The sequence below is a fragment of the Rhipicephalus microplus genome, chromosome 10, assembly GCF_043290135.1.
Source record: "Rhipicephalus microplus isolate Deutch F79 chromosome 10, USDA_Rmic, whole genome shotgun sequence".
NCBI classification, from domain to species: Eukaryota; Metazoa; Arthropoda; class Arachnida; order Ixodida; family Ixodidae; genus Rhipicephalus; species Rhipicephalus microplus.
The window spans coordinates 17,599,290-17,616,689 of record NC_134709.1 but is presented as its reverse complement, the minus strand read 5'-3'; the positions used below and the strand labels follow the sequence as shown (position 1 = coordinate 17,616,689).

Genomic DNA, 17,400 nt, shown 5'->3' with positions numbered 1-17,400 from the left:
TGCTGTCTCAAGGTTTTCGTTTGGCGACAAATGGCTCGCTTTGCAGAAGTGGCACCAGTAGCAGCAGTGGTACGCATCACCTTACATTTTTTCCTAATCAGGGACAGCCTTGCCTTGGCGCATGGACGGCATTTTACACCTGCACAGTTAAAAAAAAAAGGTCTGATTACATGTTTACGCCCCACAGACAGACACACACAGACGCCTACCCACAAACAGTCGCATTAACGCACACAAACATATGCACGCACGCACCGTCAACCATCAAGCTTTCTCGATTTGAGAGGAGTAATGGGAAGAACATTAACTCACAGTAGTGTTAAACAGTGATAAATTTCACTCGAGTTCTTTTTCTTTTATTTTCGTGATAATAATTGCACACATGAAATGTAAACTTGTGCGATCTTTTTTTTTATACCTCTGTAAGAGAAACACCCCTGCCCGTTAGCAATTAAAACATGCAAATGGAAATAAGATGTGCATATTAATGTCGTTTCCTTGCATATATTTTGACAACTCGTTCAAAATCACCATAAATTTTATCAAAACGTCCCTCTCCTATACGCTTTAATTTAAGCTCTGTCCGTATCGGTGAAGTACATAGACCTACTTACCTCCGTTAGGTACAACACCTTCACAGCTTCTGCTGTAAAACGCTCCTCCATGGCATCTGAAGTTCCGTCCAGAGGCAAATGTCTCAAGTGGGCCATCATTAGGTTCATTTTTCCTTATGGAGCCAGGGCATACAGAAGCTGCGTCGATTTTTTGCATATGTTCCTCTGCCTGTGCGAAAGATAGAGCCCGTTTTTCGTCGTAAGGACTGCCGTTTATATGTGTTCGGCAGAGAAGTCCGTCTTCTTCTTCTTTCAGGAATATAACTTTGTCATGGGATATTTCTGAAGGCGGTATTAGTGTGGAGGTGACATAGAAGACACCATCAACATGCGGGAACTGAAGGGCTGTCCATCTGGAGGTTGACGGCATCGTCAGTGTAAGAAGGGAACGTCTTCCTTCATTCGTGGTACCGCCTTGTGTCTCCGAATTGCAGTCCATCACGGGATGCGCTGCCGACTTCACACACTTTGCATGCCTCTCTGTCAAGCTCGCAGCGCTAGAGGACCTTTTTTTCTCTTCGCACTTGGTCATTGATGGCCCGGGGGCATCTTGTTTGGCATGCTGACGACTTGTCGAATTATTAGTCACCTGGTCACCCCCGTCGGAACGTTGTTGTCCACTCAGTATAACAGGCACTGCTCCGACTGCAAGCTTTGGCCGGTCACGGGGCAACCTGACCTCTCTACCGCCTATAATGTGCACGAAGTCTCGAAGCAGATGATGCGGCTCGAAATGTGCCTCGCAGACCACACTTGAACTTTTCATGTGCCCTCTTGGCAAGCGTAAGCTGTACTCCCATTTCTCCCTCAGGGTCGGAGATGTTGGAACGGCGAATAGCGAACACTTACTGCCTTCAGTAGATCCTATGTAGGTAACCCCGCAGCCGGGCACACAGCAGTTGCCCTGCCGCTTTGGTTTCATTTGCGAAAGGTGTAACAGGACGTGAGACTCTCACTTGTACAGAGGGGTCCACATCTGAAGGGGAACACGCGTGTCGTCTGCTCGGCTACACCGCCAGCCCGCTGCGGCAACTATGAGGTTTCGCGCACGAGCACTGCGGACAGCGCTTTTTTATCGTCTGCCACAAAAATATGAACACGTTCACCTGTCTGTTTCCGCACACCTCGTGATAGCTTTATTAATGTTACACGCCAATATCTTACGCATTTAGTGTGAGGAGGAACACTGAAAACTCGAGCAGACAGAACATCGCTGCTTTACCAGTATTCAAACCTTCGCGACTTCCCGCCGACTGAAAATCGTTTACTTTCAGTTTTTCTTTTTCTTTTTTTAAGCGAGCCAGTGGGCGGCGACCGCAGGCGAGTGAAAGCACACCGTCTCTCTTTTATTCGCTAAAATCTCGCAAGCTATGCTTTTAAGTTTTCGTTGAATCCCGTGCGGTGGCGCTGCAAATAAATGCGCTTGCTGTCAAGTTTTTTTCTCCTTTACTTCATATCTCGCGTAATGTTTTGTAGCAATATGTAGAAACTGAAGGCATATTTAAAAAAAAAGCCAAACAATACAGTTGTACACGTGAAATTTAAAAAAAAATCTATGGTCACAGCGGTGATTCGAACCTGGGTCTTTTTAGTGGGATGCGAGCATTCTACCCCTCGACCACTTCGGCGGAGCTGCGCACGGCTCTTAAAACGACGACAGGTCACAGACTACCGATCGCAGCGCCACTAGCGGATTTGACCCCGTTTGGGCCTCACTTTTTGGATCTCGGTCCGGGCACTCCCCTTGTTCTAGTACACTCTAGTTCAGGTGTCGTCTGCTGCAACGAGTCTGTCTTCTGTTTCTCCCAACCGTATCCAGGTGGCGCCGCCGCCGCTCGGTCACGTGACCCGCAACTCGTGAAGTGGCAGCCGGTCTCGCCCGAGATCCACCTCTGACACTGTGGACTGTGCGTCGGCTGTCCAGTGTCGCCCCACCAAAATGTACCACTTGCTCGGCGAAATCCGGGATTTTTACAACAAAACCTTGGAGAGCGGAGGTAAGCCCGTTTCGGTGACCTTTCCCATTCATTCGCGCCCACGTCTCGGCACTGCAACCGCCTAGGCCTAATGCCGGTTTCTGGGGGGGGGCCCTGCCTACGGAAACCAAAACATAAACCAAACAAACAAACAACACGAACGTAAAAGGGGCAATCGTAAAACTTAGCGGGCCGAGAGAACACCCCCTTCTCCCCCGCCCGCCCCCCTTCCGTGATCGTCGACGCGTGCAACCAAAACGATGCGTCCTTGCACAGGGCGCCTTTTGAGAGAGACCGCGCGGATCTCCGCTGTACCCGAAACTGTGCTCACTTCGGGTTCGATTTTTGACGACGCGCAGAACAAACGATGTCAGAGTACGCGACGTGTGTTCCGCTACCGTCCCCCCGCAAGAACGGAAGATACAAGTCGGTACAACTCGCGCCATTCATACAAAAAAAAACGAGCCGTGCGATTCATACGCGCCTCGAATCCTAATCTAAAGCGGGAGTCGCGCTGCGCTAAGAGGGTAAGGATTGGCGGTGCTTGGAACGAAACGCTGCCGCCGTATCCGGCGTCGCGGTCAAAGAAGGTTGGAGAGCTCCGAGCTAACCCATCTCTCGCGGCACAGCAAGGCACCCGCCCTCCGCGGTATGTGCAAAGCGTGCATGTTTATTCCCGTGGAACAAATCAGGAAATTAAAAAAAAAAAACGGTGGAAGGGGTGGGTTTGGAGTTCCGCTATTTTTCGGCACGGCCGCGTAGGAGCCCTGGCTCCGTTTTTAAAAACTTCAAAACCGCCGGTTTCCCATGCACGGCCCTTCTCTCGCGGCGGGGTGCCGCGGCGAAACCCGCTCGCTTCGGTACACATCCAGGTTACGTAAGTCGCGGGCGGGCGGCGCCGAACGTGGTTTAAGGCCGTGGGGCCGCGTCGTGGTTCGAGTACGGTGGGCCGTCTCTCAATTCGCGTCAAGTGGACGTATCCTCTTACCCGCTTAACCCTAAGTAGCTCGGTCGATCTCCCCCCTTGTCTCGGCGTTCCTCTCTCTCTCTCCGGAGTTTGCCAACGTGCCTGAGAGGAATCGGTGACCTCCTTAGGTACGCGCTCGAACGATGCACAGATTCCTTGTACGTTTAACTTCGTTGCTTTTTTTTTTCTTGTTTTGTGTGTGTGTGTATACGTTCTACGGGTTTTGCGCGTTCCGCCTTTTCCTCGTGTTAGGCTGTCTGCTTTTTTTTTTTTTTTTTTTTGATCGCTGCATCCCAGTTTGATGGAAGTGGTTGTGTGGCTCGTTTCTTTTGTTACCGCATAGTACGGCCTTTAGAGACGCACGCTCGCTACGACCGCCGTCTGAGAGAGTGCCACCTTCTAACTTAACTGATTAACGTCCACGTCGGTGTTAGCTATTACAACCCTCGGATGTTGACGCCGAGGTCGTGGGTTCGGTATAGGTGGTATGCGAGAGGCTCGTGTTGAGAGCGCGTTCAAGACCACACCAGATGGAGGCATCGAAGTTTCCGGAGCTCTCCACTACGGTGTGCTTCTCAATCTTGTCTCGGTTCTGGCTCGCAAAACCCGTCTTAATATCGATAAATTCACTCGTTAACGACACAATGGCACTTTCGCTATAGTAATGGTCTTGGTTTTTTTCGGCCTTGGCAGTCTAAAACCTTCGCTCAGAGAGTTCCTTCGTAGCGTTTCGGGTGCGAGCGCCATTCATTCTACAGAACCCGAAGCGGCCACCGCTGCTACCAACACCAGGAACGACGTCGGTGGCGTGATCGACTTTGCAGCTGTTCAGGCAGTGACCGTGCTTGTGTGTGTGCGCGCTGTGCATGCAGGCGGGTCGGATCCAAATGCGGCTCTCAGTCGAGCGGAATCCTGCGTCGGCGTCTCTCATTGCCCACTATATTTTCATGCATGCACGCGCAAAGCTGCGCATTGCGAAGCTTTTTTTTGCCTCCTGTATACCCCGTAACCGCGCTTTGCTGGCCGCGAGCTCGATTACTACGGGTAGCGGACGTTTACTTGCGCGAGAGATTTTAAATACACATATTAACTAATTAAACGAGGTTTGGGTAATTACCTCTCGTTCGCGACAGCGTGGCGTGCTGCCTCCTTTTTGCCGCCGTGATTTCTAAGCGGTGTACTAGCCTACCGTGCTTATTCGCTATGGAAAAGCCCCACCCCCGGGTCAACCCCTCCCTCCCCTAAAAATTCTGGCTAGGCCGCTGGTGGATAGCATGCCTTATTATTACTTTGATGTAGTAAGGGTCTGCCAAGTGTTCAGGGGCGACGAATGCCGCATAAGGTGAGTTCAATGTCACTGGATGGTGTGTTACAGAATCAAATGTGAATTGACACCTCGGTGACCATCTATCAGCGTCTACCCCGCAGGTCGTGGCATCGAATCACGACCGAATTCTCCATGTAGGCTAAAACGCTTGAAGCCCGTGTGCACTTAAAATTTAGGCGCACGTTAAAGAACCCCGCCTGGTCGAAATTTCCGGAGCCCGCCCAGCGGCGTTCCTTATATTCACGTCGTCGTTTTGGAACGTTAAACGCCAGCAGTTATTACTGTCACCTAGTACCAGCATGTGGAACCATGTGATGATGTCTAAAAACGTCAAAGGGAACCGTGGGGCAGTAACAAATGCGCAAGACTGGAAAGGTCGCACGAGTGTCTCGTTAGAGCGTAATATTGACAAGAACAGACGTTCTGTTCTCGTTAATATTATGATCTACAAAAATAACACAAATTTTCCTTCGTTAGAGCATAGGCTTTCTAATGATTTTGCCCTTTAGCTAACTGTATCGCATAACAACGCTAGGACGTGGACTGTACACGAGTGATTTTCATTTCATTTATTGATACTGTCAGCCCTTTGCGGGCTACTACAGGAGTGGAGTCGACTCGTATAGAACAGAAATGTGCATAAGAGAAACATAAGAAAAACAACCTTCCACTACTGGAACACGTCATTTCAGAGCACATACAACAAATATATCATAATGGCTAAGCATATAGTTTAAACAGAGAAGTTCGTGAAAAATAAGAAAAGAGAACATCACTGCCGAAATACGCATCATATTTTGCGCATAATAAAACGCATGATAGATATCATAGCCTAGTTACAAAGCACGTAATTCGCGCATATTGACAATCTTAGCGCATGGTATCGGAGTGCACAATTGTTCGAAAAGCATTCGACTCGATGCTGTATATCTTCGCTTCTGGCGCGATTTGATTCGATCGCGCAGGAAGCGTGTTAGAACACGTTCTGGTAATGACCGGTGAAGAGTATGTACACACACGTTTAGATAACCGCGCACTCACACGGTCGAGTACCGTCGACAGTGCGTCAGGATTACAGTCATCCTTAACAGATAAACTGCTCGATCTCGCGCCTCGTTGTGCACGCCCCCTCATTTGCGGTCGGGTCTGTTTGCTGGCCCACTCCACGGTGTTTGTTGTTCCTGGTTGTTCAAGTTGTTTTTTGAGATAAGATTCTCTCTCTGCTGAAGCGTCGAAAGGGCACCATTGTTCCTTTTAATCGCTCTTACAGATAACGGTACGACTTGAACGGTAGTGCGTGCAGTGCCCCATAAATGTTTACCCTGATAACAGAACTGTGTAACTCTTCGTTCGACGCAGTGAGTGATGCACGCGTTGTACGAAATATGCATGTGTGGCATGTGCGGTATACATATAACGAGGAGGCATGCCTCTTCTAATTAGGTTTGGAAGCGTGCACGAACATTGAATACAGGTGATACGCTTTGACATCTAAGTCACTGTAACATCTGCAGTGAGCAATCTGCAGGGAACACGCAAAATACCAAGCCGGCGTTCAATCTCTAGCACATTTTGCGATGCGTCTGGTGCAACCGTATGTACGAGTGACATCTGCGATGCGTTGTTGCAATGTCACAACATATGGAAAGGCTGTTTCGTATGCAGTGTCACGTGCCACCAGAAAAAAGAAAAAAAAACGAGGCGTTAATGTCAGTTGATCTCTGGGACTATGAAATGAGACCTTTTGTTCCCACCGACGTATTTTGGGGAAGGGTTTAAAATAAAATCGCCCACTCTCTAATCCAAATGAGGGGAAGCGCCGTAATGCTAAAGAAAAATAATAAAGCGGAAAAATACCTATCGTTTTGCGGGCCAAAACCACGATATGATCGGGTTCGCCGTAGTGGAGGGCTCCTGAAATTTTGACCATCTGGTGGGGGCTCTTCAGCGTGTATACTGACATGGCACAGTAGCATTTAACCTCCCCGCTCCCGCTGTGATCGAACACCCAACCTTCGGGTCGGCAGCCACCGCGGCACTGAAAACGGCATAATTCACTGGATATGTCTATGTATACATATTTTTATTTATTTATTTATTTCTGATTACATCGCCATTACATTACATATCTCGCAATGTATGTAATGGAATACATTACATACATTACATTACATATCATTACATTACATTACATCGCCATTACATATCTGATTACATCGCCGTCGGGGCGGCAAAATGGGCCAATCGCTTGATCGCACGAAGCCACACACTACAGACGCGTCACTGGTTTACTAGTGGACCAGTAATAACAAACGTTGTCGCGATAGATATAATTAAATATTTAAGTCTTTAAATCGGCGCTAACATTTACGGACATGCTGTACTGGATTCGTGATTGTAAACGGTGCTCTTAGAGCAGGCCGTGCGCATGACGATGTCGACGTGCGTGGCACGCCTACCACCCACTCCATTCCACAAATCTATAGTAAGAAAAAGGGGCGGCGGACGCCAATTCGGTTGCTTGGCTTTCATTTCGGCAACCGCCGCATGCAATCTTACACGAGCCAGCTGAAGTAACGCTACTTTTTGAAGGCTTGACAGCGTTCCAAATAAAGTGCTCTAGCCATAGAGAAACATACTATATAAAGTGTGGCCACTAGAGCCTTTTCACGGCCCAGGAAGAAAGGGTCCGACAGACCGATAAATGGCGTTACCTGTCCTAGCTTTTTACTTTTTTTTCTTAACACATGTAATAGCCTCCTTTGGAGGACAACGTATACCCAAGTTTGACATCAATTTTTCGCAAAGAATAAATTTTATTAGTTTGTGCAACTTTGAATATCTTCTCCACATCGTGTGCCGGTGAGGGCATTTAATGCCCCACAACAGAAAACAGTAAAGTATGACTTAGAAAGTGTTGTCTTTCTGCATTTGTTTTGCACGAAGAGGCACATTCGTGTGGTTTAGATGCACTGTACATGTGTTTCCATTGTGGACGCATGGGTGTGTAGCTTAGTGGTAAAGACACTCGCTCTCGGAGCATGAGGGCACGGGTTCAAATCTTAGCGTCGGGGAAAAAAATTGTTTTTTTTTTATATGCTGAAGACATTATCGGGTCCGACTAACCACTCGTGGCGCTGAAAGCAGCGCACTAGCTGGGCCACAGGGCCCTACGGGAGTGTCCGCTCTTTATGTAAGTATGTTTCTCTATGCTCTAGCTGTGTAACTTGAAGAAAGCAGAGATGAAGACAGGTGGACGCAACCTACGTAGACGAAAAGAAAAAAAAAACAATGGAAGGGAACAGGATGTAAGCCCGTGTACAACGCGGTCTCGGTACACGTTTAGAGAACGCCAGACGGTCGAAATTTCCTGGCGTCCCTCATAATCGTAAATCGCAGTTTGGGGACGCAAAACCCCATGTCATTTAGAAGTTTGGCAGCTTGGGCTAGTTGGTATGGCATGACGATAGTTATAGCGCGAGAACAAAACGACGACACAGAAACAAGAGTCTTTCGTGTCCTTCTTGTCTCTGTGTCGTCGTTTTGTTCTCGCGCTATAACTATCGTCATCCCATGTCATTGCTGCATGTCGCAAGCAAGAAACGCGACACACGTTAGTTTCTTGTGAATATGTCTGTGTCCAGCTGCGCATGCCGTTGCAACTGCGGTAAAATGTGAAAGTACGAAAATATGGGATCCGCAAGCCCTGCCGGAAATGAGTCATGCTGCAGTTTGTGCGAGTTTACTTATTTTTTTTATATATAGAAAATCGAGAGGGAGGTGGTGGCGAAGAGCCGACGGGACACTACATGTGCACGCACCAGTGATGTTTCCTCATCTCCGCCACATATGGGAATTCGAAATCGAGACTAATCCGTTCCACAGAACGTATCATGCGAAATGTATAATCGCTCCGTATACTTTCAGAAAGAGAAGAGTGAAGCGGTGTCACTATGGGCCCGTTTCGCGCGACACCGCTTGTTAACGAGTCACCGCCAACCCCGCCCCCCCCCCCCCCTTTTTTTTTTGTCAGCGAGGTTGAAGCAGCAGCTATTGTCTGTGATGCAAGTAGTTTTCGTGGGGGAGAGGTGGCGCGTGTGTCGTGCGGTACTGGAGTTTTTTTTTGGGGGGGGGGAAGGGGGGGGGAAGGGGTGCAGGCTGACTCGCGCGCGCCGCAGGTGAACATCTGTTTATTGTACTTGTTTTGTTGCCGGCTGCGGTTTTTTTCTGTTCTTTCCTCTTTCCTTCCTTTCCTCCACCTCTTTATCTGTTAGGTTATGTGGCGAAGCTTCTCTCCTTCGTGGGGCATCCCGGTAAGGGGCAAGTAACCAACCACGTCCTTAAAAGGGGAGGGGGGGGGGGTTGAATCGTGGTTAAAGAATGCGAGAAATCTGACAGCTGGCGGAGATTCGAGATAAGAGACGGCACGAACGTTGCAAACGCCGCGCGAGAGATAGTCCGGACGCCGCCACGATCGCCGGAATTTGTAGTGTCTTGTCATCTCGCCGTGTTCGCGATGATGCCTATACACCGCCTTGAAAACCCCTGCCGACTGTGGCTCGCATTTTTTAGGAGCGAAGCTCCTTAAGGCGTGGGCTGTGCGTCCCCTGTATGTAGCCACCTCTCGTTCAGTTCTAAGTATTACGCTAACCACCGCCCGATCTAAAGGGTACAGCCATATCCATCCGTCCGTCCGTCCAAAAGATGCAAGATGTTATAAACTAGACGGCGGTACGTGTACTTGATTATGAAAGATGCGAGGTGTTATAAAATAGGAATGATGCCACATATGGCGCGTGTCATCGTTCGATATAGTGCGGCGACGTACGCTAGGGGGAGCGTTGCAATAAAATCGAGTGGGCAAAATGTACGGAGGATTCATGGTTTACCAGGTTTACCTCCGGAGCTTCGCCCACTCATCATCATTCACTTCGTGGATATGGCGGCATTTTTTTTTTTTTCACATTACTCGGGACGAAAAAAAAAAGCTTGGATGCGTCCTTTTAACGTTTCACGCGGTGCGGTATTCGGCTATGATTTCGCAGACGCGATTTCGCCGCACGTGTGGCATCCTCCCCTATTTGTGCATCTTGCAAGGGAGGCCGGCATTTAAGTACTCACTATAGTGGCGGAGGTGTGGTGGGATGGTGGTTTCGCATCTTGGAAAGGTAACGGACGTGGTACGGTGTTCAATGAACTGCTTGTTGAAGCTCACAGTGACACACCGCAATTCATATGCTCGCACCGTACTTCATAAAATCGGCTATGCAAAACAGGCGCTGATTTCGTTGTAGTTTTTGTCTGTCTGCCTTGTGCTAAAATGGAGCTCAACTATAACCTATAGGTGTTATTTCGTGTGTGTGTGTGTGTGTGTGTGTGTGTGTGTGTGTTTATTTTAAATGCATTGTCGTTGAATGCAGAAAGTCCAAAAACAAACAACGAAGTAGGATGCGAGCCAGTGGTCTCGAGGATAGGTAAACGTTGACGAGGATGGTAGCAGTGGCCTCTGTGATGTCGAAGCCCATTCCTTCACCAGGAGTCATGTAGCCAGGCACGTCGGGCTGTCGTTCCAACCAGCGATGCAGCAGGGCACCTTGGGCAGTCTGTTTGCCGCTGCGAACTTAGACAAGGCGCCATTCGCAATAGTAACAAGCTTTAAAAAAAAATGTGTGTGTGTGTGGGGGGGGGGGGGGGGGGTAGAATTCAACGAGGTCAGACAAAGCAAAGACGCGCAGCGCGTCGTCTTTTCAGTTCGGTGTGGTGGTTGTATACTTGGCTTAACTTCTGTATTCCATGAAACGGTCTCGGCGTGCTTGTACGGCAGAAGTCTCCGCATTTGGGGCTGAATTCCGCAGCACGCGCTCAAGGTGTGCCGTGGCGGCGCCGACCGCAGAAGAAAAACTATAGTCACTTCGCGTGTTCACTGGTAAAACAGCATGCGTGACGGCGTATATATAAATGTTACATCTGGTTACACGTGATACATATGCACTTCATATATGAGAAGCGTCAAATTTCGCGCCGGTGCACGAATGATGCCAAGTCTTTCTGCAGCTGAATTTTCCTTTTCTGGAACGGGTTCCACCCATGCATGTGCCGCCCTCCCTTCCCGGCGAGTTGCCTCTTTAATGTGGAATTCTGCGTTTCGGTCACGTGTTTCGGCGTTCAGAGTGTCTCGCGGGTTTACGGGCTATATACGATCCAGAGGACAAATTTGTTTGTTTGACAAGGTCAATAGAGCCCCGCCGCGGTGGTCTAGTGGCTAAAGTACTCGGGTACTGACCCGCAGGTCGCGGGATCAAATCTCGGCTGCGGCGGCTGCATTTCCGATGGAGGCGGAAATGTTGTAGGCCCGTGTGCTCAGATTTGGGCGCACGTTAAAGAACCCCAGGTGGTCGAAATTTCTGGAGCCCTCCACTACGGCGTCTCTCATAATCATATGGTGGTTTTGGGACGTTAAACCACACATATCAATCAATCAACAAGGTCAGTAGAACTGCACTGAGGTTATACGCGGAGAAGCTCTTGGCTTTGACGTTTTGCGAATTTTTTTTTTTTGGACATTCATTATTCGAGCATCCGATGATCGCCGTTTCCTTTAGCACAAACTGTCGGTCGAAAACGCGCGCGGACCCAGTTAAGGGGGCGTGACCGGACGTGTCCTGACCGCCCCCCTCAACCGGCTATTTTTTGAAGTTTTTGTGCGCAGCTGTTAGTACCCAAATGAATTGTCACGATATTATCGGTCGCATTCGTATTGCGTTCCACCCCCACGTCAATGTCAGATTCCTGGTACCCCCATGGGCGTGCGCTGGGTGTTCGGTTACGGCAGGGGGGGGAGTCATAACTTCTACCCCCCCCCCCTAAAAGGGGTATGAAAGAAAACATGCGTAACCAGAACTCTGCGCAATGATAACATGAAATTTGCGACTGGGTAAAGGTATATATGGGGTATATACGGGGTAAAGGTATATATGGGGTGAAGGTATATATTGGCACTCCTCGTTGATTTACCGGGGAGGGGAGAGCATGCTCTCCCATGTTTTTTTTTTTTTGCGGAATGTTTTTTTTTTTTTTTTTTTGCTATGCACACTTACCGCCGTATTCTAGAACGTCCCTTCAATCAACGTTTCACCTTCACTTGAAAAAGTGGATGGAAGCGCCATCTCTTGGCATACGAAGCCTCTGCATGTGGGCTATAATTTGTAGCGTTTTTTTTTTTTTTTTGAAAAGCGCAGCGTCAATTTCAGTCGAGCAGTGTGTCCGGCTCCGTGTGCGCGGCCATAATCCTCCTTGCACTGCGTTAAACAGGCGCGACCTCTCCCAAAATATGTACTGTCTGGTCTGCAACCTCAGCCTTTGCACTCCATAAAGAACCCCAGGTGGTCGAAATTTCCGGAGCCCTCCACTACTCTCATAATCATATGGTGGTTTTGGGACGTTAAACCCCACAAATCAATCAAAGCCTTTGCACTCCCGTGCGCAGGCACGACGCGTTTGTCTCCTGAGAAAAGGTCTATACGGAAAGGGAAAAAAATGGGCGCACGCGGTTGGCGTTTAGTCAGAGATTGTGGTTATAAGTGGGAAAGAAGGGAAAACTGAGCCCCGTAACTGTCTGCATCTGGTGCGACACCTCAACAGTAGCTCACAAGGGATTGGGGGTAAGGAGGGATTAAAATGATAGGATTGAAGGTACATATTGTGACGGGGCGAAGTCTTGGCTTACAGGATAGCGTCCACCGAGAATCGGCAGCCGAACAAGATGTCCGAGTAGCCTCTCGCGCAAGCGCCTAACGCACAGGCGTCTTCTTCATCTTCGCTAAGTGCCACGCTTGCTCCTGTCGATGATGCACCGTAACAATATGTAAAGAGAGAAATGCGCAGGGACAGCGAGCGACGACGGAAGTAAAGAGAGGATAGGAAAGGTGAAACACGGTCACAGGAGTCCGAGGACGGGGCACCACTGGCGAGAGCTCTTGTCGGCGACAGTAGGTGGCATAGGACCAACCCAGTCGGCCAGAGCTGCGCCGTCGTCGGAGATCGCGAGGGCACAACCGGTCGGCACGGAATCCAGCGATCGAGTCCGCGTTTAGTCATCGCAGCGGTGACTACATGCACGGTTGGAGCGTCCGCTTCCAATGCGGGAGGTGCCCGGTTCGATTTACTGAGCCGATCGGGAACCCACCGGTTTTTTTCCCAATGTATAGAGCTAGGAGTACGCCGACCTGACGCTCGGTTGTTTCTGGGTGGTCAACTCTAAAGGTAGCCCCTATAATGTTCTGCGAATGCCTCTGGGCGTACCACCACAACCTTGGTGAAATAGCATCCGCCGCTGCTGTGGGAGGCATGCAGAGAATTGCTGCCGTCAGGTACCTATACTGGTTAAATAGGTACAAGCGCACTTCCGGCCTGGTGCTCGGCAGAACGAAGTTAGGGGTCCCTAACGAAGTTATAGTCGCTTGAAAGGGTCTGGACCTTAATTTTCGGTCTGGCGGCATGGGACCGCCAGACCGAAAATTAAGGTCACCTTTTTTTTTTTTTTCTTTCAAGCTTCTTCGGTTACGTAGACGTCTGTTCGTATAGTCAAATTTCAAGATTTTCGTGTGTGAGCGACTCGTTTTGCCAGTTCTCACAAGTTGTGGCGAGGGATGTTCGAACGTATACGTCATCGGATAAAGCGCATGCATAGTGTGATTAAGTACGGCTCCGTTTCGGTAGTTCAGCGCGCCAAGTAAGCGCGATTGGATTACCGTATAGGCGACGGCGGAATAGTCGTCTTTAGTTCTCGCGGTCAGTGAGCAACTTTACGTGCGCTGAACTGGTTTCGCTTCTCATTGCGAAGTCGTGCCGTCATTGACGTTGCCCCATTGATTGTCGGAGACACGGCCTGGGGCGTTTTCCAACTGCGCCGCCATTGCGGCCGCGCCAGTGCAGAAATCTAGTGGGGAACTGTAGGTTGCGAAGAGTATATACATTGTACAGTTGGTACAGTTGCATACAGTTGGTACAGTTGTATACTATAGTTGTATACATTGGTACAGTTGTATACTATAATACATACACAACACGTGTCAGTGGCGTTGACGAGGAATGGCACACCGTCGCGCCCCCTCCCTGAAAACAATACTGCTTATGGTCCTGACACGTGTGTGTATAGACACCGCCTACCATAGGAGTTGACGGACATTCGTCAGCTGCTTCTGTCAGACATGGGAATGCTTCTCCCGCCAAACACTGCACCCACAGGCGTAGGGAGCCCCCCCCCCCCCCCCCCCCCAAATTAGATATGGGTAGGGGGACGAAGTCTCACCGAAGCGCTTGCCTCCCCCCTCCGTTTCCCGTTTGTAAATTAAAAAGAAAGCTAAGTTTCGAAGTGGATGCAAAAACGAAAATGAAGCGATGATGTGCTTTCCACAACGCCTTCGGCCCCTGCAACACTTTCTGAGCTTGGTCATAAAACGCTGCCGATCGGTATTAGAGGCTCCCGACAACACGCGAGCCAAATATTATAGCACAGCACGCGGCCTGCAATTCACAATAAATTATCAGTCAGCTGGAAATTGCTTTTCTCTCTCTCAACAAATCACGTTGTATGCCCGAAAATCGCACGTCAATGACCCATCTATCAGCCATAGGCTGATTTGGACATGGCGCGCTCGCTCGTTACAGAAATCGCCGCGGGAGGCCGCTACTTGTTCACGCGTGCGCGCGCGATCACACTGAAAAAGCCGCGCATTCGAAGAAGGAAAAAGAAAAAAAAGGGGGACTCAAGGTCGCAAAGCACGCGTGACGTTTTTCTGTGGCCCTGCCATCCCTCCTTGCTTGGCTTCCAGCGCCTTCGACGGGGCAAGAGGAGAGAATGCAATTGCAGCATGCGACAAACCTTTGTAACTTGCTTGTGAACGCACTTTCTGACCGTGGCACTGGTGTGCAGGCGGAACCGCACTTTTTCTAGAGCGCCCGGCCGACCGCTTCAGTTGAGTTTTCAGCGCAAATATCCAGAGACCCGACGCTGTGATGATATCTGCATATTCATACTGCATGCTACGTCATTGTGCTATAATTCAAGCGTGAGCGGAAGCCTTGAGCTAACGCGGGGATAGCAGCTTCCGACAAGTGTGATCCCGTCTGCACAAATGCCGACCGTGTATGCCGACGTTATGGCTTCGGCAGTGCACTTTTGGCGAGGTCACACATATTATCTATCGCAGCCCATTAAGCATTATCGCGGCACCCAGGAAGCCCTCGTTGAAAACCATTCCCGTTTTGTGCGAAGTCTATACAAATTTAATTCGTGCAAGACCCTGTTGGCGCAATTTGTTGAGTCTCGATCCGCAAGGCGGCGACACCACGGTCGCTCCGTTATGAAGGCCCGTTCGTACTTCCTGCTGGGTTAGTACGCGTCATGGTACGCGCCGTCCTGCTGCCTGCGTGCAAAAAAAAAAAAAAAAGTCCCAGAGGTCTCTATAGTAATCTAAATCGCCGTGCGGATCTCGGAACACTGGGCGTCCAACGAGGTTTTTGCGCGTGCAGCGTGTGTAGCCACCATAGCGTGTGCTTGGACTTCCAACATGGCTACCCTGCCACTAGCGCTCCTTGCGGATGACGTCACGTGCACACCCTCCTCCTCTTACAGGGGAAGGGGGGGTGAAATTCACGTCCTGTGGGTCTCTCTAACGTGTCCATTGTTCGTAGATCGTGATATGGTACACGAGGTTATTCCATAGCTGCCTGTGGGGGCGATAGGAATGAACACTTGGTTCTTTGCGACTGTGCACGATAAGCCTTTCACGACGATACCGCGATCATCGTGGTAAAGAGCTGAAGGAGCGAACGCAGGTTCTCGTACCTCAACAGCCTCGGTATTGACCTCTGTTCGGTGCAGACTTTTAGAGAAAAGACCCGCTCCAGAACTATAAAAAGCACGGAGCGATAGAACGGGAAAAAAAAAAAAAGAGCGGCCTCAAAAGCGACGTTGCCGCTCACTCGACGAAGGTCGCGCCTTCTCGGAACCGCACGCCGGGCGACCGGTAGGCCGACCTCGGCTTCGTTATCGAGGTAACGGGATCCTTTTCGGCGCATCAGCAGCGGCAAAAGTGCTTAGGCCGGCCGCGGCGGCACTTGTGTCGCACTCCCGGAGCCGCTACGTCGATCGGGATAAGGTAAACCGCGGCGCGAAAGGGAACGAGACCGAACCGCCCGCCTACTGTGTTCTCTAGAAGCCTGTAGAACACCGTAGCGCCCTCCATAGCACCTCTTCACGTGGTAGTGAAGCCACACCTGCGCTCCCCCTCCCCCCACCCCCGATCTTGCCACTGCAATCAAACACTGCTGTGATCCCTCCCCCCACCCGTAAACAAAATTTTACTGACACCCGTGCCTTTATATTATGCTTTCCTGTATGCCCCCACTCGAGCTGCTCACTGAATTGTAATTTTGTATAGACATTGTACAGAACACACAGCGCATTTGATCGGTCAGGCACTGCGGGTGTTGCTTGCACTTTGAAAAAAAAAAAAAAACTTTCAATTCATTAATATCCACAGAATATTATATTAAAATGACACGTTGGTTTATATGCAATAATCTACCACGTATAGTTGAATTTCAGTAACTGCCAGTTTACCAAGTCATTTGTAAACAGCACATGTTCAATATACCTATCAACCCTTTCATGCACGACCTATAATTAACTGCGTATAAATACATCGGATTTACTCATTATTTCAAGGTACTCGATATTCGATTGTAACAAAAGCAGTGTCGTAACATTTTGTGTTGAGTAATGAACCTTGATTTGCAATTACTATCTATTTGTCCTGAAGTCATTCACATTCTACTTTTGTATAAACATGTTAATGAAATTTTAGGCGAGAAATGAAGGTGCAACACTTCAAGTTGTATCCATTTTGAGCAAAGGAAAAATTATATTTTTGACATGGCTTGCAGAGGTCCATGTTTCAGAATTCATTGGACATGGTAATTATTAAAAAAAAGTGATTTTATGAAGCAGTACACTGCCAAAGTGACAACAAATTTATTATGCAGGAAGTTGAATTAATCCAAATCTGAATGTAAATTGCCCCTAGCACCTAGCCGACACAGTTGTGTAACAAGTCTCGAAAAGATAAAAAGCCGATGGTTAGCAAAGAAGGGTAATAACTGAGCCTCGTAAACACATTTACCAGTGGAAGGGCAATAATTTTTCACTGATGACTTCGCGTTACCGTGTGTAACTAGAAACCTTGTGCCGGGTTTGCTAGTATACGGCTTTGCACCACCACTTAAACTGTTCTGCCATATGCGGTGCCAGCAAACACACAAAGCAAACATGGGACAGTGCTCTCGCTGTGTAACAAGTCTCGAAAAGGTAAAAAGCCGATGGTTAGCAAAGAAGGGTAATAGCTGAGCCTCGTAAACACATTTACCAGTGGAAGGGTAATAATTTTTCTCTGATGACTTCGCGTTACCTTGTGTAACTAGAAACCTTGTGCCGGACTTGCTAGTATACGGCTT

General features: G+C 49.1%; 2 protein-coding genes across 2 annotated transcripts in view; one reads left to right on the top strand and one right to left on the bottom strand.

Annotated features, from left to right (window-relative positions):
* The window catches only part of LOC119181830 (solute carrier family 22 member 6), a 340,399-nt gene that overhangs the window by 273,831 nt on the left and 49,168 nt on the right, over nucleotides 1-17,400 (bottom strand). The gene's annotated exons all lie outside the window — the stretch shown is intronic.
* LOC119181280 (very long chain fatty acid elongase 7) overlaps nucleotides 1-17,400 on the top strand; it is a 117,865-nt gene that overhangs the window by 89,728 nt on the left and 10,737 nt on the right. Inside the window, exon 3 of the mRNA XM_037432484.2 lies at nucleotides 2,434-2,611. Within this exon, the coding sequence (XP_037288381.1) occupies nucleotides 2,554-2,611 (58 nt within the window). The 5' untranslated portion in view covers nucleotides 2,434-2,553. The remainder of the gene's footprint in view (nucleotides 1-2,433; nucleotides 2,612-17,400) is intronic.